Genomic DNA, 23,882 nt, shown 5'->3' on the forward strand with positions numbered 1-23,882 from the left:
ATGTTTGCGTGCTTGTTTGTTGTTTATAATAAAAAAAAGAATTAAAAAAAAAAGAATCAATCACTTTTGCCCTGAAACCATTCGGCAACCATGAAGGGACAATGCCTGAGGCTCTGAAGCCCCAGCAGAGCAGGTAAGCCAGGTAATTGAGCCTCTTATGGCAGCTGAACTATACTTAGTCTAGAGGCTCGGCAATCAGGCAATATGTTGGCACTCCAGAGACGTCTGGCACTTTAAAAAACTTCAAAGAGAGAAATTGTTTCCAGTTCCACGTCTGGACATCTGACTGGGTTAAAGCTGCCTTCCCTCAACATGTTACTGACAGCCTTTTCATGAACTCCAAGCAAGAGACTTCATCTATTGGAAGATAAATTAGAGAAAAACCGATCTTGAACCTCATCAGAAGAGCTCCTATCAGGTACTGTTAAAAGCTAACAGCCATGCTACTCCAGGGAATCAATCTTTGGGTTCATGTTTTACCAATAAAGGAGGATTTCAGATATTCCATACAATTGAAAGGCTATTCTAGTAGAAGACCTCAAAGCTGAGGCTTTTCAGAGATTCACGAAAAACAGCCAATCTTTGAAAGTAGACTCTGACCCAAAACCTTAGGAGCAGGCTGATGACCTTCGGTAGAGGATTGCTTCTTCCCAAGACATTGGACCAAGACTCTTGTTTGGTCCCATTGATCCCAAACAGTAGCCTCTGCCCTAAATCTGGATATGCCATTTATCTGCACATTTCCATGACAGAAGCCTCGGGGCCATTCCAGTCTCATCAAACAAGACCGTAGAAAATTACAGCTGATGTATTTCCACTTTCACCTCCATGGACAAATTACCTTAAAACTAATCAACCTGTGACTTTGCTAGTGTCCTCCTAGAAACAGGGCCAATTATTACAATCTACTGCTTAGATACTAGGTAATTCTAAATTTGAATTCAACAGCTTTTAGGGAGGAATGACCCAATTATTTGACACCTGGAAGACACCAAATAGCGATTCAAATACGTAACCCAACTGAGATAAGACCTTGGTGCCAATAACATTTGTGACAATTCATGCATATTTTAATATCTGTGTGTTCCTCCTGGATACTAACCACTTTGCAACCAGGATGCCCGGTTCCATTTGTCTCAGACTAATCTCTGAGGTACTTTCGGCATTGTCCCAAAACTTGCCTCCAAACAGAGACCCTGATTCTGTAAGTTACTCAGGCTGGGAATTCTGACTCAGGCCCATGCTTCAAAGCAAGGCCACCCTTGATTATCCACACACTCTACAGAGGAGAATTATTTACTAATTGTTCTTGTGAATAATCCCAGGGAGTGCGCCTAACATGGGAATTATACAAATAACAAGGACTTAAGAAGCTTATCACGAACTCTATCAGAAACTTACTAATGATCCACTTCTGTCTTCGGTGAAACACAAATCAACCTCAACTCATTGGCATGAGTAGTGATGGACAGTCACATTGCTCTAGATTTCTTATTGGCCACCCATAGTGGGGTATTTCTAATACTTCTTGATGTACTTGGATCCAAGAAACAGTCAAGGTAGAACAGGCTATATGTCACCAAAAGGAAAAAGCTATCTGTCTCCTTAAGGCTGAGCCACGTGGACTATAACACTTGTTCTCTTGGCCTGAGTTGGGCTATTGAGGTCTTGGTTCTGAAACATTTTGCAGGGACTAGTAATTGTTCTGGTTTTATTACCCGTGGTCATGGCATCGGCCCACTGCATTCTACCCTAACTGCTTCTGCACAGTCACAATCTTGTTAGTGGATCACAATGATGCAACAACAAACAGGTTAAGAGGAGTTCCCTCTTTCCAACATGAATAAGTTAGAGTGGGCATAATACCCCCAAAGATTGGGAGAAGGATCAAAGGAGAAGGAGGAGTTACAACAGAGAAGATAGGAGCTAACAAATGGTATGACTGCTGAATCATATTGATATTTCTTTCAGTTTCCAATGTCTTGGAGTAGCTAGAAAATAAAACCTAAAATTGTGGAACTGCAACTCATACCAAACTCTGAAATCCGTTCTATAACAACCTGTAACAATGTACTTTGAAATGTATTGCTTTTTTGTATGTGTACGTCACAATAAAAATGTTTAAAAGGTAATAATATACACTATATATATTATAGTAGGCTAATCATTAATTGTAATAGTACAGGCATTTGTTGTAGAGCACTAAAAATGAACATAAGTGTAGTAAAAAATTCAACATGATGAATCTCACAAGCATAAAAACTGAGTGAAAGAAAAAAGTACTGTATCATTCTACTTAAAGTTCAAAAAATTGGGTGAAACAATTACTTGGTTTAGGGATGTATAGATAGGGGATAAAATTATGAAGAAACACAAGGAAATCATTATCATGTCAGGATAGCATTACCATGGGGAAGAAAGGAGTTGGCATTAGGGAAGGGGCCAGACTAGATAGAATTCTCCATGATACTGGCAACATTTGATTTCTTCATTTGGGTGGTGGTTGCACACATGTTTACTTTAGAGCTTTTCATTCAACTGTATTTAAATCTTTTTTAAAAAAGTTTTCATTGCCAGCAAGATAAAAATTAAAAACAAATAAAGATCTTCTCAAAGTTATCAAACAAGAGATTGGAGTATTTTGAGATGAAGGAAGGAAGCAAGGAACAACTACCCAACTAAAGAAGAATGACCAGAAAATTTTGTACAGAAATTCACTCACAGCTCAACAACGATACTACTATCAATTCCTAATTTCAAAAATCACATTATAAATGCAAATATATAATTCCAGTTTTAACTTTTAATCACTAACTGAAATTTCTCCCTTTTTGTATTGTTTCGTTTGATAATTTTTAAAAACACTATATATTTTAATTTTATTAGTAATTAACATATCGAATTGATATTATATGATTGCCATTTACACTTTTGCATATATGGATTTTTACTTTCCATTTTTCAGTGTGCTTAGGATATATTTATATTTGAAATGCATTAACCACTTAGTTTCAATGATTTCTAAAAGTTTGACATTGAAAATATATTCCCATACATATCCACTGCAATTTGTTCTTTATCTTTTCCCTTGCACTCTGTACTGTTTCACACTTTCACATCTTGGCACTTGTGATTTTCTCTGCTTTTAGTGTACCCCCTGCCCTTTTAAGCTTGTCAAAAACTATCTTCAAATTCCAGTTTTGGTGAAGCATCTACCAGGAAAACTCTCTGATCCTTTTCCTTCCATCTCTAATTTTAAATGGTTTTCTGCCAGGGCTACTTCCATTATCTCGTACCCTCATGTACTTGCCCATTTTCATCTCATGGTGTAATTTATTGACTCCTCTGTGTTCTCCTCTAGGCTGTGAGCTGTTGAGAACAACGGCGTGTTAACCATACCTGTCTGTTCCCCCACAGTATACCACATTGCCAAGCTCAGGATAGGCACACAGCAAATATAACCATAAAAGTATACTTGTTTCACATCTGGTACTTCACCTGCTCCTGAGGGCGGACAACCACTGTATTAAAATCAGGCCATTTGTCCACCAGGGCCTTCAGTTTGAACGGGTTTCCCAGGTTCATGTGGAAGACGGTCCCATAAACCTGTAACATCCAAGGAGGGTTGTCCTATTAGGAAAGCATGGAAACATGCCCTGTGTTTGATGAGAAGGAGGCACAAGCCTGTGAAATCAGGGAAGGGAGCTGATAGGGCAACTAATTTAACTGTGTTCAGGTTCTATTTTAATACCTGAAATGGAATCAACTTTTTGGTTCAAACGTGAGGATATCATTACTACCCCATGAGGCAGTTACCCCCATTTTGAATGAGGAAACAGAAGCATGTAGAGTTTGGATGATATTCCCAAAGAACATATCTGTCAGCAAAGGAGGCAAGCATACCCAGGCTGGCTGTTTCCTGGGTCTATGTGTTAACCACATAATCAATAAGACGTCAATGTCATCAACTTAATGCTTATGATAGGATTCAGGTATAGGTTCTAGATAAGTGTAAAGAATAAAATTAGAAATATCTAATATTTACTGGGCAACGTATTGGACATGGTGCCAAGTGGGTAAGTTTAAATGGTCAGAATTTTACTATTATGTTGTTGTGGTGAAACTAGTGAAATCCAGGTTCTGCCACTTATTGTGACATCGGTGTGTCACTTCGAGTTTCTCTGCCTCAATTTCTTTATGCACAAAATGGGTTTAACTATAGAACTTCCCTCCAAATGCTGGTATGAGTGTTAGTTAAATGAGATGATATGTATAAAGAACTTAGCATAATTCCTGATACAAAGTAAGTGCTCAGGAAATGTTGGTTGTTTTAATTTTATTATTTTCATTTCATTTAAGCACAACTCTGTGAGGTCAGGATAATCCTGATAAAGATTGGGAAATATCTTATGAAAATATTTATTTTCTGGCTTTACATCTTTTTTTTTTTTTTTTTGCATGGGCAAGCATCAGGAAATGAACCCGGATCTCTGGCGTGGCAGGCAAGAGCTCTGCCTGCTGAGTCACCGTAGCCCGCCTTATACCTATTTTAGATGCAAAAACACTGAGATTCAGAGAAGACATCTAACTTTTGTGATGTTACCCAGCAAATGGAAAAGTTGTTGGACCAAAGCTATTTCACTGTAGAGCCTGCTCTTTTGACTGCTGCACCTCTCCACCTCAGTGAGGACAGGGACTCAGTGTTACCTAAGGTTCATGTAGCTTAGTCCATAATGATACCTTTACAAGGAGTTAGAGCACCAAGAATACATAACAAAAGAAAGAATAGTATGTCATTACTAATAGATTTCCCATCAAAGGGATCAGTATGAAAGCTACATGAAATCATGTGCTCCTTAGGCTGCCTTGAGAAGTCCACATATGAGACTCATCAACAAGACAAAATGGCATACATTTTAGAGAAAAGTCTCAAAGATTAACAAGAATATATACCTAAATATTTCTTTGTTTATGTGGGAAAAGGTGCAATTGTAACTGGTACTGATGTTTAATTTTTAATTTCAAATGTTGATTGTTGTATATATATACATACAAGTTATTTCTATATTTTTCATGCAGGCCTTGGATAATTCAACTTTGCTAAACTCACTTATTATATCTAAGAGTTTTTTTGTAGGGTCCTTAGGATTTCCTATGTTAGATAATTGTGCTGTCTGTGAATTGACAGTTTAAAATTTATTTCTAATCTGCATGCCTTTTGTTCTAGTTTGCAAGTTGCTGGAATGCGATATACCGGAAACAGAAGGACTTATATAAAAGGGGAACTGATTAAGCTGCAAATTTACATGTCCTAAGGCCACGGAAATATCCAAATTAAGGCAAGGCTTTAGAAATGTCCAATCTCAGGCATCCAAGCATACCTTGGTTCAAGAAGGCTGATGACGTTCAGGTTTCTCTCTCTGCTGGAAAGGCACATGGTAAAGTCTCCTAGCTTTCTCCCCTGGATTCTTGTTTCACGAAGCTCTCCTGGGGGTATTTTTCCTTCTTCCTCTCTAAAGGTCTCTGGCTGTGTGGACTCTACAGCTTTTTCCAAAATGGTTCTCTCTTAAAGGGCTCCAGTAAGCAACCCCACCTTGAATGGATGGACACATATCTGCACGGAAACCATCTCATCAAAAGTTACCACCCACAATTGGGTGGGGCACATCTCCACGGAAAGAATCAAAAAGCTCCCAGCCAGCAATATTGAATGACGATGAAAGAACTTGGCTTTTCTGGGGGTACACAACAGATTCAAACCAGCACAACTTTTATTTCTTTTTATTGCCTTATTGCACTGGTTGGGATACTTAATACCACATTAGAACGTGGTACTCATTCAGTGACTGTGACTGTAGGAGTAGTGACAGCAGAACATCCGTGCCTTGTTACAGATCTTAGGGGTAATATTTATTCTCTCACTGTTTTTTATGATGTTAGCTGTAGATTTTTCTTATATGCTCTTTATTAGGTTGAAGAAATTTCTTTCTATCTCCAGTTTGTTGAGAATTTTTATTAGGAATGTATGTGAATTTTTGTCAAACGCTTTTTCTACATCTATTGACACAATCATACTATTTTTCTTCCTTAAACTATTGACATGATGAACTACAGTGATTTATATTCAAATGTTGACCCTGCCTTGCATTCCCAGGATAAATTCCACCTAATAATGATATGTACCCTTTTATGTATTGCTGGATTCTATTTAACAGTATTTTGTGAGGACTTTACATCTATGTTAATGAGAGATATTGCTCTGTAGAGTTTCGTTTCTTCTTGTAATATCCCTTTCTGGTTTTGATATCAGGGTATTTCTGGCCTCATAAAATAAGTTGGGACGAGGTGTCTGTTTTGCTATATTCTGAAAGAGTTTGTGTAGAATTGGAATTATCTTGTCGAAATGTGTTGTCAAAATCACCAAAAAAAATATCTGGTAATAGTGTTTCCTGTATTGAAAAGTTTTAAATTATAAAAACAACTTCTCTAACAGATATAGGACAATTTAGGTTCTCTATTTCTTCTTGAGTGATCTGTGGTAGTCTGTGCTTTTCATGGGATTTGTCTGTTTCATCTAAATTTCATTTATGGGCATTGAATTATTCAAAGTATTTCCTTATTATCCATATTTTGTCTATAAGGTCGGTAGTAATGTCCCCTCTTTTGTTCCTGATTTTGATAAGTTGAGTGTTCTCTCTTTATTTCTTCGTCAGTTTGGTTAGACATTGATCAACATTATTGATCTTTTCAAAGAAAAAATTTTGGATTCCTGATTTTCTTTGTTGTTTTGCTCATCTCAGATGCATTAACTTCTACTCTTATTTTTTATTATCTCCTCTTTATACTTGCTTTTTTCTTTTCCTAATTTCTTAAAGTTGAAAGATAAAATCATTCACTTGAGACTGTTCTTCTCTTCTAGTATAAGCATTTACGTGTTATGGATTTTCCACTTACCCTTGCTAAAGCTGCATCCCACAAATTTTAATATGATGTATTTTCATTTTCACTCACTTCAAATATTTTCCAACTTTTCTTGTAAGTTTGAATCATGGGTTGCTAAGAAGCATGTTCCTAATATATAGTTCCTAAATATTTGAGGATTTTCCAGGTAGCTTTCAGTTTTGATTTTAAGTTTAACTCCACTATTGTCTAAGAACACACTTTGTATGATTTAGATTATTTTAAAATCTTAAAGTAGGATCTATATTGGAAAATGTTCCATGTGCACTTGAAAAGAATGTGCATTCTGCTGCTTGGGGCAGAGTATTATATAAATGTAAATTAGGTCAAGTTAGTTGACAGGGTTATTCAGGTTGTCTACATTTTTATAGATTTTCTGTCTACTTTTTCTATCTTTACTGAGAGAAGAGTATTGAAGTATTTATATTATGGGTTGCTCTATTTCTTATTTCATTTCTATCAGTTTTTACCTCATGTGCTTGAATCTCTGCTGCTATATCCATACACTTTCAGCCTTTTTTTAACCACTTCTTGGCAAGCTGACACCTTTATCACATGGCAATGGAACTCTACCCCATTAATATTCCAGTACCACTGCAACATATAATATTGCAAAGCAAACTCTATGTTCTGAGATCATTGATCCATTTCTCAAACAAAATTTCCATTTCATATAACTACTTTTCTTCCCCACAAATAACCAAATTCTTTGGGATTTTACAAAATAGAATTTGATCTATTTTCAATTTCAAAGAGAAATCATGATAGTTAACCTCTAAATCAGGAACAAGATTGTTTAGGGAGAATAAAATAAATAATATGCTAGTTTCAATCAAATTTGCAATTCTGGAAAAGTGTTCATTGTTATTAGGACACATTTCTTGGAATGGTTCAACAGGGATATTTTGAGTCATTAGAGAGCAAAGAATATAAGTGGATTCATATTATATCATTACTACTTACTATTTGTACTTTCTTGGTCAAGTTATATACCTGAGCCTCCATTTCCTTTTCTGTGACATGGGGATAATGTACCTTCTTTGAAGAGAAGTTGCAACATAAGTGAGTGCCTGGCACTGGAAATACGTTCAGTGAATGTCCATTCTCTTTCTCACCTCTTTCATAGCAGGTTGCCATGCCCTGTTTCTCTAAGAATGCTCCATCCTCACCTTTAAGGATTCAGGGAGGCTCTTCCTCAAGGATTTCTCTAGCATCTGGAGCATCTGTGGGCCCTGCAAGTGGAGCATCTTGGCAGACGACTTGGCCTAGAGACAGAACCAAAAATCATTAAGGAATGAGAAGACCTTAAGACACACAAACACAAGCAGGTCATCAACCCTGCCACTTCACTGGTGCTATTTACTAAACCCCTCACCAATTCCAAGGAAGGCAAGACTGACAGAAAGTACAAGAGTCCATTTTCCTAAAACATTTTTAAGATAAAAATCCTTAAATTTCTAAAAATCTCTCTGAAATTTTCACTTCAAATTTTTAATACCACTCCGAACTCCAATAATTAAAGATGCATTAAGATTAGTAAGTATATTCTATGGACATAAATGAACATCTTTTGGGATTAAGTTTTTATCCATGACAAGCCTGACTCTGCCACTTAGAAGCTGCCTAACTTTGGACAAGTTACTTATACTCTCAGAGTCTTGGTTACTTCATCGATAAATGCAGTAATTATAAGAGCTGACACACAGAGTAATTCTGAGAACTGAAGAAGTTAGTAAATGAAAAGTGCTAGAGCTGAATCTGGGTGATGTCTTCAATACATGGTTATGATTATTTATGACTCTTTTTATTATTATAAACAGAAGCAATTGTCAATCCACATTGCTATGCAGAGCAATCCATTAGGTGAGTTTTCTTGTTTGTAACAACTGGCTAAGGATTAAATGGGTTAATCCATGTTAATGACCCGTGGTAAATGATATGATGAATGTTTAGTCTTCAGCAGACTGCCAAACATAAAACAGAACTCAATATGCATTAACCCTTTTAATTACTGCTATCAGTATTACTTAAGTGAAGCACGTCTCTTCATGCTACCAAATCCAAAAAAAAAGAAACAACTTTTCCTGTAGACCCTTATATAGAGGACACATAACTGATGTACAATATTTTCTGAACTTGATTGTGTTAGAACCACCCGAGAATTAAAAAATATATCTTCTTTAACTCCATCGCTATTATTTTTGTATTTAGAAAGTCTTAAGGGAGTGTGGAATCCAGAAATCTACAATTTAAAACACTCTTCAGATTCATTTTCTTGTTGTTGTTCAGCTTTATTGAGGCACAATTTACACACAATAAAGCTCACTTATTTTAAGTGGATAATTTCATGAGTTTTAACGAATATATGCAGTTGTACAACTAGCACAATAATCATGATATAAACCATTTCCAACATCCAAAGACATTCACTTGTGTCCATTTGTTATTGATTCTCTTCTCTGACTCCCACTCTCTGAAATCACATTTATTTTTTGGCCCTTTAGTTTTTCCTTTTACAGAATGTCAAGTAAATGGAATTATTTTGTATATAACTTTTTGAGATTGGCTTCTTTCACCCAGAATAATCCTTCTGAGATCAATTCAAGTTGTTCTGTGTATTGGTAATTTATTTCTTTTTATTGCTGAACAATATTCCATTGCATGGACATACCAGCGCTTGTCTAACCATTCCCCTGTGAAGGACATTGGGTTCTCTCCAGTTTTGAGTGATTATGAATAAAACTGCTATGAAGACTCATGTACAAATCTTTTTGTAGATATATGTTCTATTTCTCTTAGGTTAATATCTAAGCGTGCAATTGCCAGGTCATATGGTAAGTGTAAGATATAAGAAATTGCCAAACTGTTTTCCAAAGTAGTTGCCCTATTCTATTTATATTCCCACCAACACTGTATGAGAACTCCATTTGTTGCATACCCTCTGCAACACTTTTCCAGGTGATTTTCTTAAGCAGCCATATTCAGGAATTATTGATATCGTAGGCAATATCTTCAATAATACCCTCAAATCAGGAAGCCAGGAAGATTCAGAGAGCTACTTCTGCAAACAGGGCAAAAGGCTGAGGCCAAAGTGTATTTCAATAAGTTTAATTCTCGGAAGGACTGTTAATATTGGCAAAATGTTGAACTTTACCCAAACCTCATAATCCTGAAACATAGCAATTGATAAAGAAATCCCTCCACCCTTTGTGTTCCATAAACTGCTTACATAAGGGACATTCTTCCGCATTTGACTTAGATTACCCTCATGGATAGCCTCCTCGTGTTTATTTACCTAAGATCAGGCCAGAGTCAGACCCTTAAATTCCCACTGGTTGTCTCATAAATGATTAACTGAGCTACTCGTCCCCATTAATCAACTGAAACAAAATGCTTGTTAACTGAACTTTGGTTAAGCTTCTCTCCTTCTCCCCACCTCCCTTGGACTTAGGCCCACCCTCGACCTGAGTTAGCATGCAAACTCTCCTTAACACCCTCTCTCTGGCCTCAGGGTGAAAGATTCCTTGATGTAAAATCCTATCATGCCACCTTTTCATCCCATTTCTCCCACTTCCAGTTCTTTCTAGCCTTGTTTACTCCTCCTTATAAAAGAAAACTCTTTTGACCTAAACCTTGAGCTGCTTTCAGATCTCATGGTCCGAGCACTGTCATAGTCCCCTCCTCCTATCACCATATAACCTTTTCTCCTTTCGTAATAATCCTTTCACATAAAATGTATTTACCTAAATCTGGAGATGTTTATTTGAAAATACTTTGGTGCAGCTTTATTATATGTTAAATTGATTTTTGTGACTAGCCTGGAAACCTGAGTATTATTGTACTCATTCATTCACTCATTCAATAATTTATTTATTGAGAACTTACTATAGTAGCTATGTAATGTGTCAATTTGGCTAAACTATAAATTTCCAAGAATTCCTTTTCCTGCATGATTCTGGTTATGCTGGGCACAAGAGAAATTTTCATGGGAGATTTGGAGGGCAGATATGAAATAGCAGCCACTTTTAAAGCATTTCTGGTGGGAAAGCAGTGGCTGGTCTTGAAGGTGATTCACCATCCCCTGTATCCACTTCAGATTCTCTGAAATCTGTGCCAATTGTGCACAGCTAGTTCTAAGAGGAGAGAACCTGGCTTTTGCAGGACACCTGTAATACCAAGGTCAGAGACAAGACCTGACATCATTTCTGTCTGTCTTCCTGGGACCCAGCTATCCTTGTAGCTTTCAACTTGTTCTTATTCTTGCCTACTTAAAACCCATGTTTGCTTCCCAACAGTCTTCCCTGTATACTTCAACCTATAGCATCAAACTTAAAGAAACCAGGAACTGTTTACCTAGCACAAGCAATTGCATAAAATCAAATCCCTATAACAAATCTTGTACTTCTGCTTCTCTGATTGGATCCTGGCTGCCACTTACTCTGATGAATTCCCCGAGCAACTCTGACCTTAGAATAAAATATAATAGATGTTGCCTGCTGTCTAGAACTCATAACCTCATAAAGGAAACAAAACATACAAAACTAAACATTACCACGCAGAAAAAACTAACTTATTTTATATGTGTGCAGTTAGAGTGCTGTAGATTTCATGATGCTTCGAAGCAGCTATTTTGCTGTGGGACATTTCCATGTGCTCTAAAATATAAATCAGTAACTGTTTCACTTTTATTGCAAAGTGCTATTTAAAACATCCTACCACTGAATGTCATCTCTTCTAGAGACTCATTTCTAAACATCATTTGAGGATCAGATGCATATTGATTTTACTAGGTAAAACAAAGGAAACTTACTAAATTTTAACTCACTGAATCAAATTAGGATTATCAAAAAGAACTGACTAAAAATGTCAGGCGAAAAGCTCTGGCAAATGACCACAACAGGTTTTCTTCCTGAGCACCATAAGATTTCAGAAGAGTGAGACAGTACTTTTAAATGGATTTATATTTCTTAAATGAGGCTGCATTAGAAACAGCCAATAAAGAGAAATTAGTGTCAGATGGCCTCCTGGGCAGCACTGGGCAACTCTTTGCTTTAGGAACTACGGAGAAAGGTCTTGATACATGCACTTGGTTAAACTTGGGATCTGAAAAAACTTGTAGATGTCAGGTGAATGTCATCTTGCAAACACCACATTATATTTTTCCATCCCAATGTCTGCTTTTGAGCCTTTGGCCTTTCTTCATTTTATTTATCCCCTATTTCCATGCTACCTTCAAAGCCCAGCTTTTCCACCTCTGTCAAAGTCCTATTCAAATGTCAGTTTCCCCCCACTGAGTCCTTATTCAAGGCCTATTATGTGCTGGGTATTGGCAATTTATTACTTTGGGGGAGGAAAAAAAACCAGGATAGACATACTTGTGGCTATTTTTGAAAACCTCAAGACAGAGGAAGCATAAGGTTTCTGAAGGTTAATCTGGCATTTTATATAGATGCATCTCACAAGAAAGTTACATGAAAATAAGAGGCATGGTAGCATTTGATACCAGATCACAGGACATAGAACGTTACATGCTGCCAGGAAACTACATTTTGGTGCAGCCTCCATCATATGCACACACTCGTATCGAAGACACAACTAAGATTTTCAATAAATGGAGTTGATTAAAATCTGAGGAGACTCAAGGGAGTTGAAACTGCTGTCAGTATTGACAATGGGCAAAGTTCTTGTAACGGGAATTCTGAAACCTTTGACACAGCATTCCAGTAGTTGATCTTTAGCCAAAGGAAAAAAATTCAAATAAAGAAAAATGCTCTATAAAAATTGTTATAAAGTCATATTAACTTATAGAGGAATAGGGACAATTTCAGGGTCTACCTATAAAGATACTTTATATAAATAATGGCATCATTATTTCATTACTTTTAAAACCATTAATATGAAAACTATAATATAAGTGATGACAACTGGGATAGTAAAGTACAATGTGAAAAAGGTAGAGCTTAAAACAATACGTAAATTTGAATTAGAGGAGCAAGTTCTCATTGTGTGCAGATTTATATATCACATATATACAAGGATAAAATTTAGAAGGAATTGCCAAAAACCACTGTAGTGCCGCTGTAGCGGAAATGTTTTAAATTACATTTTCTTTTATATGCTTTTAAGTTAACAAAGAAACTCAGCTGTATTTTAGTCCCTGTACTAGAATCTAACTTTATTCCCATGTAACTCTAACCTGAGCACTTACTTTCCTTTGTCATCCCTTACCAAAAGAAGGAGTTTCCAATCTTAGAATGTTGGCAGAGAATTAAATGCAATGTTTACATAGTAAATATGCAGGAAAATGCTAAATAGTCACCTGAAGGAGCATGCTCTTTTTCAAAGGCTGATACATTTTCTGCTACCCTCCTACCAATAATAAACTCCCAAATCTCTCTGTATTTATTTACCTATTAAGAACAAAATCTTGTTTTAGCCAACTAAGAATTCATCACATTTCTAGCATATTGCTTTGTACACTGTAGGTGCCTGATACTGGTTTCTCAAATGGAAAAACTTCCTTTGCTTCTGACATGATTCTCAGCATAAATGAGCTAAAAATCTCTTGTCCATTTCCAACAGGAGCATTTTCATACATTCCACTTCAGGGGAAGAGGAAAAGGAGATGAGAGGCCCCCAAACAGTTATTCTCTTTTATGAGATTTGTTCTCACCTGCAAAACTGTCTTCTCACTCTCTGCAGAGGTCCCCAGGAACAGACAGCAGGTAGTACGTTACTTCAGAAGATGAAATTTCCCTTTGACCCAGTGGGTAGAGTGGTTTTGAAGGCTGTACTTTTGCTTATTTTCCTCAAAAACTGTCGAATAAAGGTTTTTAGTTGAACCTATGTACCAAACTGGCACAAATTTGTGGTTGCTTCTTGGAAGTGAAGTCCCTCCCTCTGGGCTTCAGGGAGTGGCTCTGTAACATTAAGAACTTGGTAGTGTGCCCGTCCAGGCTCTTCTCCCAGAGTGCTTACCTGCTTTCTGTCCCCCAAAAGCCATTACTCAGCAGCTCTAAGCTGTGGAATCAGCTGGGTAAGCGTGGGGGAGGTCAGTGAAACTCAATAAGCAATGTCCTTAACCCCCTCTAATCCCTTAACAATTTTGCAGCAAAACCAAGAGTCAGCTATTGCTCAGATTTGATGTACAGAATCAGATTTCTTTCTTACATATCATTAAAGAGAACCAGTTTTTTTACGTGAGTGTGCCTGTTTGAATCTTTTGTGTACCCCAGAAAATCCAAGTTCTTTAATCCTCATGAAATATTGCTTGGTGGGAGCTTTTTTTACATTTGTTTTCGATGTTTAAAAACATTTTTAGTGTCAAACCTCAGCAAACAAGCATGCAACCATTCCTGACACGCAAACATTCCATACATGGTATACAATCAGTGGCTCACAATAACATCACATAGTTGTGCATTCATCACCATGACCATTTTTTTAAATATCTGTATCACTCCAGAAAAAGAAAGAAAAAAGATAAAAGGAAAAACTCATACATATCATAACCCTTATCCCTCCCTTTCATTGACCACTAGTATTTCAATCTACTCAATTTATTTTAACCATTGTTCCCCCTATTATTTGTCTATTTTTATCCATAGTTTTGACTCATCTGTCCATACCTTAGATATAAGGAGCAGCCTTAGATATAAGGTTTTCACAACCACACAGTCACATTGTAAAAGCTATATCATTTTACAGTCATCTTCAAGAATCAAGGCTATTGGGACACAATTCTACAGTTCCAGGTACTTCCTACCAGTCACTCTAATACACTATATACTATAAAAGGAATATCTATATAATGCATAAGAATAACTTCCCAGATAACCTCTCAACTCTGTTTAAAATCTCTCAGCCCCTGACACTTTATCTCATTTCTCTCTTCCCCCTTTTGGTTGAGAAGGTTTTCTCAATTTGGAAGGGAAATTTTTAGTTGTTTCCATGGAGATGTGACCCACCCAATTGTGGGTGGTAACTTTTGATTAGATGGTTTCCATGGAGATGTATCTCCACCCAACCAAGGTGGGGGTCGCTTACTAGAGCCCTTTAAGTAGAAACCATTTTGGAAAAAGCTTTAGAGCCATAAGAACCCACACAGCCAGAGATGTTTGGAGATGAAGAAGGAAAACGTCCCCAGGGGAACTTCATGAAACGAGAAGCCAGCAGAGAAAGCTAGCAGACTTTGCCATGTGCCCTTCTAGCTGAGAGAGAAACCCTGAACTTCATCAACCTTCTTGAACCAAGGTGTCTTTCCCCGGCTGCCTTAACCCGGACATTTTTTGTTCTGTTTTTTTTTTTAACTTTTTTTTATTTGGACATTTTTATAGCCGTGCCTTAATTTGAACATTTTCACAGCCTTAGGACTGTAAGCTTGTAACTTATTAAATTCCCTTTTTTTAAAAGCCATCCCATTTCTGGTACATTACATTCTGGCAGCTTTCAAACTAGAACAGAGAGTAAAGGATTTAAGAGTCTCCCCCTTTAGAATAAGCTCAGTGAATTCCGAAAGAAACCTACATCTCCAAACAACATAGTTAAACTACTGACAACATTCTATGAGGGGAAAAATCTCTAGAACAACCAGAGTAAAAAAAATGCATTATATATTAGGGGATAATACTTCAAAAAACGTATGACTCCTAAAAGACATATGAGGTCCAAAAGATAATACAACGCATTATCAAATGCTAATAGAAAAATAACATCCTAAAATTCTCTATCAAACTAAATATCCTTTCAGAATGGAGGCAAAATGTAAATATTTTCTGATAAATGAAACGGACCTACCCTACAAGGAAGAAGGTCTGTAGGGGAAAAAGAAATGCCACTCAATGGAATTTGGGGATCGACAGTTAATAAGGAAGAGGTTTGAATATATTCAGTAGATTAAAAACCTATCTTTCTTTCTTTTCTTAAATTCCTTTAAAAAATAGACTAGAACACACTAAAGAAGTATTATTTATCTGAAATTCAAATTTAACTGGACTTTTTATTAATACTGAGCAAATTTTAGTTGCTAAATCCAGCAAAAAGAACTCAATAGACTAATTCAAATATAACCGTGGTACAGAGTATAGCATAAGTAGTAGTGAAATAAGAGAACAATGGGGGTGTTCTAGTTTGCTAGCTGGCAGAATGCAATATACCAGTAACGGAATGGCTTTGAACAAGGGGAATTTAATAAGTTGCTAGTTTACAATTCTAAGGCTGAGAAAATGTCACAATTAAAAAAAAGTCTGTAAAATGTCCAATTTAAGGCATGCAGGGAAAGATACCTTGGTTCAAGAAGGCCGATAAAGTTCAGGGTTTCTCCCTCAAGTGAGAAGGCACATGGCGAACACAGTCAGGGCTTCTCTCTCAGCTAGAAAGGCACACGGTGAACACAGTCAGGGTTCCTCTCTCATCTGTCGTCACCTAATCCAGTTTAACAACCACTCTTGACTAAATCACATCATCCAGGGAGATGATCTGATTACAGTTTCAAACATACAGTATAGGGATTATTCTACATTCATGAAATGGGATTTTGATTAAAATATGGCTTTTCTAGGGGGCATGCTTTCTTTCAAACCAGCACGTTCTACCCTCTGACCCCTAAAAAAGACATGTTTTTCCCATGTACAAAATACATTAATTTCATAACAATATCAGAAATCCTTAAACCATTTCAGTAGCAATACAAATGAAATACAAAGTTAGAAACAGTACAAACTCCTATCAAAGTTAGTTACAGGCATGGTCTGTTCTAAGGCAAAGTTCCCTGGCTCTGGACCTTTCAAAACTTATAACAAGTTATTTGCTGCCAACATACAAAGGAGGACCAGTCAGGGGATACATATACATGTTTCCATAGGGAGGAAAGAACACAGGGGTCACCTGACCCATACAGTTTCAAAAACTCACAGGGTAAAGTCCACTAGATTTCAAAGTCGTATAAAGCCCTGATTTATCCTCAGGGCTTCTCAAAGTGGCAGTCCCACCCTTTCCAAGCCCCTAAGGAGAGGTCTACCTCTCTCCGAACACAACCTTGGGGGACATTGGGGAGACCACCTTTTTCTCGGCTCCATTCTCTCTAAGCATTGGGTCTGCACTGGGGATCTCTGCCTTCTCTGGGGCACACACTCAACCTCTCCACATGGTGGCAGCCAGGCTTTCCCCAAACACCAAGGAATGTGCTTCACCCTCTCCAAGACCTGAGGCGGCACAACTCTTCCACTGCAATGAGGTGGAAGGCCCATCCTCTGCCTTCGGGGCAAACTCACCCTCTCCACGGGCTTGGGTGGGTCCACTCTCCTCAACCAAGGCTTCTTGACTTCAGACCTCAGTCTCCAAGGTTTTGCCTCTGAAGTTATTTTTCCTCCAATGTGTCCCTTCTCTGAACCCCCCAGTCCAGACTGGCAGCGGCTCTGTTTATACAGGTCCCACAGCACTCTCGTTGGCTTTCTATGCAGTAGCCTTTGATCATGCCCATCAGACAGAAGGATTTTCCACAAATTCTTCCTGGATATCTCTATGTCTGGTCCTGGCTTTCTCTGAGATGGCTGACTGGTCCCATATCTGGTCACATCCTCACATGGAGCAGTATTCTCTGGTGTCTCCATTTCTAGAGGCCCAGAATTTTCCAGGACATCAATTTCTGGTTTCTTTGTACTCAAGAGTTCAGTCTTCAGCTTATCTCTCTCCTGTCACATTTCACTATAAGCTGTAAGGAGAAACCAGGTTGTACTTTCTACATTTAATTTGGAGATCTCTTCTGCTAAATATCCAAGTTCATGGCTTTTAAAATCTGCCTTCCAGCCAAATCCACTAGTCAATTTTGCCAGATTATCTGCCACTTTAAAACAAGGATTGCCTTCCTTCCAGTTTGCAATAAGACATGCCTCATTTCTGCCAAAGGCCTCGTCAGAGGTATCTTCAGAGTCCACATTTCTACCAACAGTCTCTTCAAAACTTTCTAGGCCTTCACTATCAAGCTTCTCACAACTCTTCCAGAATCTTCCCCTTATCCATTTAAAAAGCTGTTCCAACATGTTTGGTATTTGCAAGCCCCACTCCCTGTTACCAAAATCTGTTCTAGTTTGCTAGCTGCCGGAATGCAATATACCAGAAACGGAATGGCTTTTAACAAGGGGAATTTAATAAGTTGCTAGTTTACAGTTCTAAGGCAGAGAAAATGTCCCAATTTTAAGAAGTCTATAGAAATGTCCAATTTAAGGCATCCAGGGAAAGATACCTTGGTTCAGGAAGGCCGATGAAGTTCAGGGTTTCTCTCTCAAGTGAGAAAGCATGTGGCAAACACAGTCAGAGTTACTCTCTCAGCTAGAATGGCATATGGTGAGCACAGTCAGGGTTCCTGTCTCATCTGGAAGGACACATGGCAAACACCGCATCATCTGCTAGCTTCTTCTCTTGGCTTCTTGTTTCATGAAGCTCCCCAGGAGACATTTTCCTTCTTCATCTCCAAAGGTCGATGGCTGCTGGACTCTGCCTCTCGTGGTTATTTTGTTCTGCTATGCTCTCTCTGAATCTGTCTGTGAATCTCCTATTCTCCAAACTGTTTCCTCTTTTGTAGGACTCCAATAAACCAGTCAAGACCCACCCAAATGGGTGGAGACATGTCATAACCTAATCCAGTTTAACAACCACTCTTGACTATATCACATCATCCAGGGAGATGATCTGATTACTGTTTCAAACATACGGTATTGAATAGGGATTAGTCTACCTTTATGAAATGGGATTTTGATTAAAATATGGTTTTTCAAGGCATACTTCCTTTCAAACCAGCACAGGAGGCAAAGGAAATAACACTGTTGTAAATTTCTTTCATTTTATGTGAAGTGGTGTAACATTAATTCAAAATAAAATGAGCTAAATTAAGAACATATACTGCAATTACTAGATTAACTACTAAAAACAATTGTGAAGAGATATAATTTAAAAGCCAGGAGTGACATTTTCTGGTGCCTGTCCATGACAAAAAATAAAAATAAATAAATAAATAAAAGCCAGAGGCGGGCCGTGGTGGCTCGCAATGGCAGAGTTCTTGCTTGCCATACTGGAGACCTGGCTTTGATTCCCAGTGCCTGCACATGCCAAAAAAATAAAATCCAGTTCAGGAGAGAGAATGTATCAATCACTCCAAAAGGAAGCAGGAAAAGAGGACCAAATAAACAAAGAACAAACAGAAAGTAAATGCAAAAGTCATATACTTAAACCTAATCATATTGATAGTTTCATTTCATATATAACAGCTTAACCTTTCGGTGAAATGTTTTACTATTTGGAATAGCACACTGAGTTTCCAACTGAGGAGAAGTTGAGTCATACAATCAATAATCCCACAGTCCTTGATCCTAGAATATGGATTTAGCAAAATTGCTTTCTTTCATAATTTTATAAAGTCTGATTGAAGTACCCAAGGAGAATTTGACCAATTTCTTCTGTATGAGTTATTCACCTTATAACAGAGCTCAGGGCTGGCTGGGCACGGAATTTTGTTTGACCTGGGCCTCCATTCATTCCCTGGGGAGCACTCTGTCATAATATTTAAGAGATACTAGACAATTAGGGACAAAATACTAACGAATACACAGGGGTGAAAATACTCCATACTAATAGACAAAAGCAAAGTGAAGAGAACAGCTTTTAATTTTCTCAGCCAACAAATGAGCTGACCAATGGCAAGAGTATTTACCAAATACAGCATCTTTAAAAGAGTAGGTTTATCTTATATAAACATCTTTGCTTACAAATTCTAGAACAAAAAAAAATTAATTCAGTGATAAGAGCCCAAGAAAACAAGTCAGTGCTAAAACTATTGTTGACATTGACATCTGGCAGGGAATCAAAGAGAGACTGGAGTTAAGGGTTGAAGAATACGTCTATTTGTCCGAGAGCCCCATAGAATATCGAGAAGCACATTTTCAAAATCGTATCAGTGGAAATAAAACTGTTGAAGGTGCATGGATGCCTCAGTGGTAGATGCTCACCTTCCATGTGGGAGACCCAGGTTCGATTCCCAGACCATACACACAAAAGAAAAAAAAATTGTTGAAGGAGAAGACCACCACTTAATATTAGAAATAAATAGTTACATTTATTGTTTACTCAGCAAGAGAGAACAGAATTTTTACGGTTATTCTCTGAGCAAAGCAAACTACTGATTTTATATAGAGTTCAGGAAATCAGAGATTTGCAGACACTAAGAAGCAGGCTTGTTTAGGGATTCATCAATCATGAACTCAGCAAGTATGCTTACTGGATTTTTGCTAATTGGCTAGCTTTCAAAAATGTGTACTGATGAGAGGTACAGTGTTTTATTGGGACTAATTTAAAACTGACTCTGGGCCTTTACTTGTTCACAATTTGGTACCATAACCAAATAATAGTTGGCCTTTTCCTTTCTTGGATCAGAAGTATAGAAATCTTTTATTTTCAAATATTTCAGAAAAAGCCAACACATTAAAATATTGGCTTTTAGATCCCAGCCTCTCACTTTCCAGAATTCAAAACTGAGGAGAGACAGTGTATTTTAAAGTAAACACATGAATCAGCTTCATCAGTATTCCTTGGTGATAGATCTTTAAAACATTGGTCAGAAAGTCACCCCCTCCTTAGCCACATGAAGGGAATCCTGATTAGTCTAAGTCAGTGGTTCTTAGCATGGTTCACAAATCCCTGGGGGTCTCCTTCCAGAAGTTTGCAAGGTCAAAACCATTTGCACTAAAATACCTGCTGGGATTTTGATTTGAATTGCATATGATGTTAGCTATAAGATCTTTAAAGATGCCTTTTTGTCAAGGTAAGGAATTTCCCTTTTATTCCTACTTGGCTAAGAGATTTTAGCAGGAATAGTTTGCTGCATTTTGCCAAATACTCTCTTGTTTGGGGAATGATTATACAATCTTTCATTTTAGTCTTCATATTGTAATTCCAGTGACTCTCATTAAATGTTAAAAAACCTTGCATTTCTAGGATAAATCACACTTGGTGAGATGTATTATTCCTCTTAAATATGGGTAGATTTCATTTCCTAGAACTTGGTTATATTCTATCCCAATAAAAAAGTTACAGCAAGATTTTTTGAAGCTGATTCTAAAATTCGCATGGAAATGCAAAGGACCTAAAGTACAAATAATTGAAATTGAACAAAATTGTAAGACCAGTTTTATTTAGTCGTATGACCTGTCCTAAAGGTAAAATAACCAAGAGTGTGATACTGGTGTCAAGACAGACAAGTAAATCATAGAACAAAATGCAGAGGCCAGAAATAAACTCACACATCTATGGGCAACTGATTTTTTGAAATGCTTTATTCATATACCATACAATCCATTCGAGGTGGCTCTTGGAATAATCACAGAGTTGTTCATTCATCACCCAATCAATTTGAGAATGTTAACAGTGCTCAAAAAAAAAAAAAAAAAACTCCCACACCTTTTATATTCCCCTATTACTGACACTTGGTATACTATCTCTTCTAGTTTCTACTATTACTGACACTTGGTATAGTATCTGTTCCAGTTTGCTAGCTGCCGGAATGTAATATACCAGAAACAGAATGGCTTTTTAAAAGGAGAATTTAATGAGTTGCTAGTTTACAGTTCTAAGGCCAAGAAATTGTCCTAATTAAAACAAGTCTATAGAAATATCCAATCTAAGGCATCCAGGGTAAGAAACCTTGGTTCAAGAAAGCAAGTGAAGTTCAGGGTTTCTCTCTCTAGTGGTAGGGGCACATGGCAAACACAGTCAGAGTTTCTCTCTCATCTGGAAAAGCACATGGTGAACATGGTCAGGGTTCCTCTCTCATTTGGAAGGGAACATGGCAAACACGGGGTCATCTGCTAGATTCTTCTCCTGGCTTCCTGGTTCATGAAGCTCCCCAGAAGGCATTTCCCTTCTTCATCTCCAAAGGTCAGTGGCTGGTGGACTCTGCTTCTCGTGGCTATGTTGTTCTGCTTTGCTCTCTCTGAATCTCTCTCCAAAATGTTTCCTTTTTTATAGGATTTCAGTAAACTAATCAAGACCCACCCAAATGGGTGGAGACACGCCTTCACCTAATCCAGTTTAACAACCCCTCTTGATCAAATCACATCTCCAGCCAGAGGATCTGATTACAGTTTCAAACATACAATACTGAATAAGGATTAGAAGAAACAGCTACCTTTACAGAATGGGATTAGGATTAAAACATGGCTTTTCTAGGGTACATACATCCTTTCAAACTAGCACAGTATCTTCAATACTTGATGTTAGAATATTACAATGTTACTGCTGATTTAAGTCCATAGTTTGTTTGCATTAGTTGTATTTCTCCCATACCACCTTATTATCCACACCTTGTAATTGTGAGGTACATTTGTCCTAGTTCATGTAAGAACAAAAGCATCCACGTCAGAGTTCACTATGTATACAGTTATGGGCAACTGATTTTTTACAATAATGCCAAACAACTTGCCCTTTTCAACAAATGATACGAGAATAATTGAATATCCACATGCAAAAACACTGAACTTACTTCCATACCTTGGACCATATATAAAAATTAACTCCAAATCATAAATCTAAATGCAAAACCTGAAACTATAAAACTTGTAGAAGAAAACATAAAAGTAAGTGTAACACTGAGTTGGGCAAAGATTTTAGATCGGTAGTCAAATGTATGATCTACAAACGATATATTCACAAATTGGCCTTCACAAAAATTAAAAACTTGTGCTTTTCAAAATACATTATTAAGAGAATGAAAACATAAAATTTATAAAATGGGATTAGGATTAAAACATGGCTTTCCTAGGGTACAAAAAAAAAAAAGAGAGAGAGAATGAAAACACAAGCCAAAGACAGAAATAAAATGTTTAAAAAGCATATATTTGAGGGCGGGCAATGTTGGCTCAGTGGCAGAGTTCTCGCCTGCCATGCTGGAGACCCGGGTGCCTACCCATAAAAATGAAATTTAAAAAAGCATATTTTGATAAAGGACTTGTACACAGAATATATACAAAATTACGAAAATTCAATAATAAAAGAAAAAAATCACCTGAATTTAAAAATGGGCAAAAGATTTGACAAGAACATCACCAAAGCAATATAAGGATGTGAAATAATTATATGAAAAAATACTTAGCATCATTAGTCAATAGGGGAATACCAATTAAATCATGAGCTTATACCACACACACACAAAAATGTATATGGTTAAATGACTGATCATACTAAGTGTAGGTAAGTATTTAGAGGACCTGGGACTCTCATGTACTGCTTGGGGGGATGCAAAATGATACAACCACTTTGAAAAATAGTTCGTCCGTCTTTAAAAGTTAAATACACACCCACCACATGATCAAGTCATTCTTCTCCTGTGCATTTATCCAAGAGAAAAGACTTATGTATCTATACTAAAAAGTGTCAGAAATGTTCACGGTAACTTTATTTGTAATAGCCAAAACTGGAAAATATACCAAATGACCATCAAGAGATGAATGGATAAACAAATTGCTATACATCCATATAATGGAATACTACCCAGCAATAAAAAGGAATGAACTGATACATACAACTACGTGGATAAATCTCAAAATAATGATGGCCAAGTGAAAAAAGTAGATACTGTATGATTCCATTTATTTAAAACTCTAGAAAGTGCAAAATTGTGCAGGAATGGGGAGAGGTGAACAGGTACGTGGAGGGGGTGGGAGGGAGGGGTTACCATGGTATCTGAGGAAACTTTGGTGGATGATGGATATGTTCACTATATGGATAGTGTTAAACAGTTTCACAAGTGCAAACATATATCAAAACTCACCAAACATTAAATATGTGCTGTTTATTGCATGCAATTATATCACAAGCTGTTACAAAGGGGAAAACTATTTTCAGAATAATACTAAGATATTACTGGTTCTCTTCAT

At 37.2% G+C, this 23,882-nt stretch overlaps 2 protein-coding genes across 8 annotated transcripts in view; one reads left to right on the forward strand and one right to left on the reverse strand.

Moving 5' to 3' along the window:
* Positions 1 to 8,519, forward strand: part of LOC143646813 (uncharacterized) — an 87,926-nt gene extending 79,407 nt beyond the window's left edge. Inside the window, exon 3 of one of the 2 annotated variants that reach the window (XR_013157651.1) lies at positions 8,087 to 8,519. The gene's annotated coding sequence lies outside the window, so the exon portion shown is untranslated. Of the gene's footprint in view, positions 1 to 4,467; positions 6,548 to 8,086 lie in introns of those variants that run through there. The other variant, XR_013157650.1, reaches the window with a different exon arrangement.
* LOC143646809 (glycine N-phenylacetyltransferase-like) overlaps positions 1 to 23,882 on the reverse strand; it is a 36,908-nt gene that overhangs the window by 7,026 nt on the left and 6,000 nt on the right. For 3 of the 6 annotated variants that reach the window (XM_077116170.1, XM_077116172.1, XM_077116176.1), the window contains exons 2-3: positions 8,130 to 8,225; positions 3,499 to 3,606 (exon numbers count right to left, since the gene is read on the reverse strand). In XM_077116170.1, the coding sequence (XP_076972285.1) occupies positions 3,499 to 3,606; positions 8,130 to 8,207 (186 nt within the window). In that variant the 5' untranslated portion in view covers positions 8,208 to 8,225. Of the gene's footprint in view, positions 1 to 3,498; positions 3,607 to 8,075; positions 8,226 to 13,633; positions 13,971 to 23,882 lie in introns of those variants that run through there. The other 3 variants (XM_077116171.1, XM_077116173.1, XM_077116175.1) reach the window with 3 other exon arrangements.

The sequence above is a fragment of the Tamandua tetradactyla genome, chromosome 9 (assembly GCF_023851605.1).
Source record: "Tamandua tetradactyla isolate mTamTet1 chromosome 9, mTamTet1.pri, whole genome shotgun sequence".
NCBI lineage: Eukaryota > Metazoa > Chordata > Mammalia > Pilosa > Myrmecophagidae > Tamandua > Tamandua tetradactyla.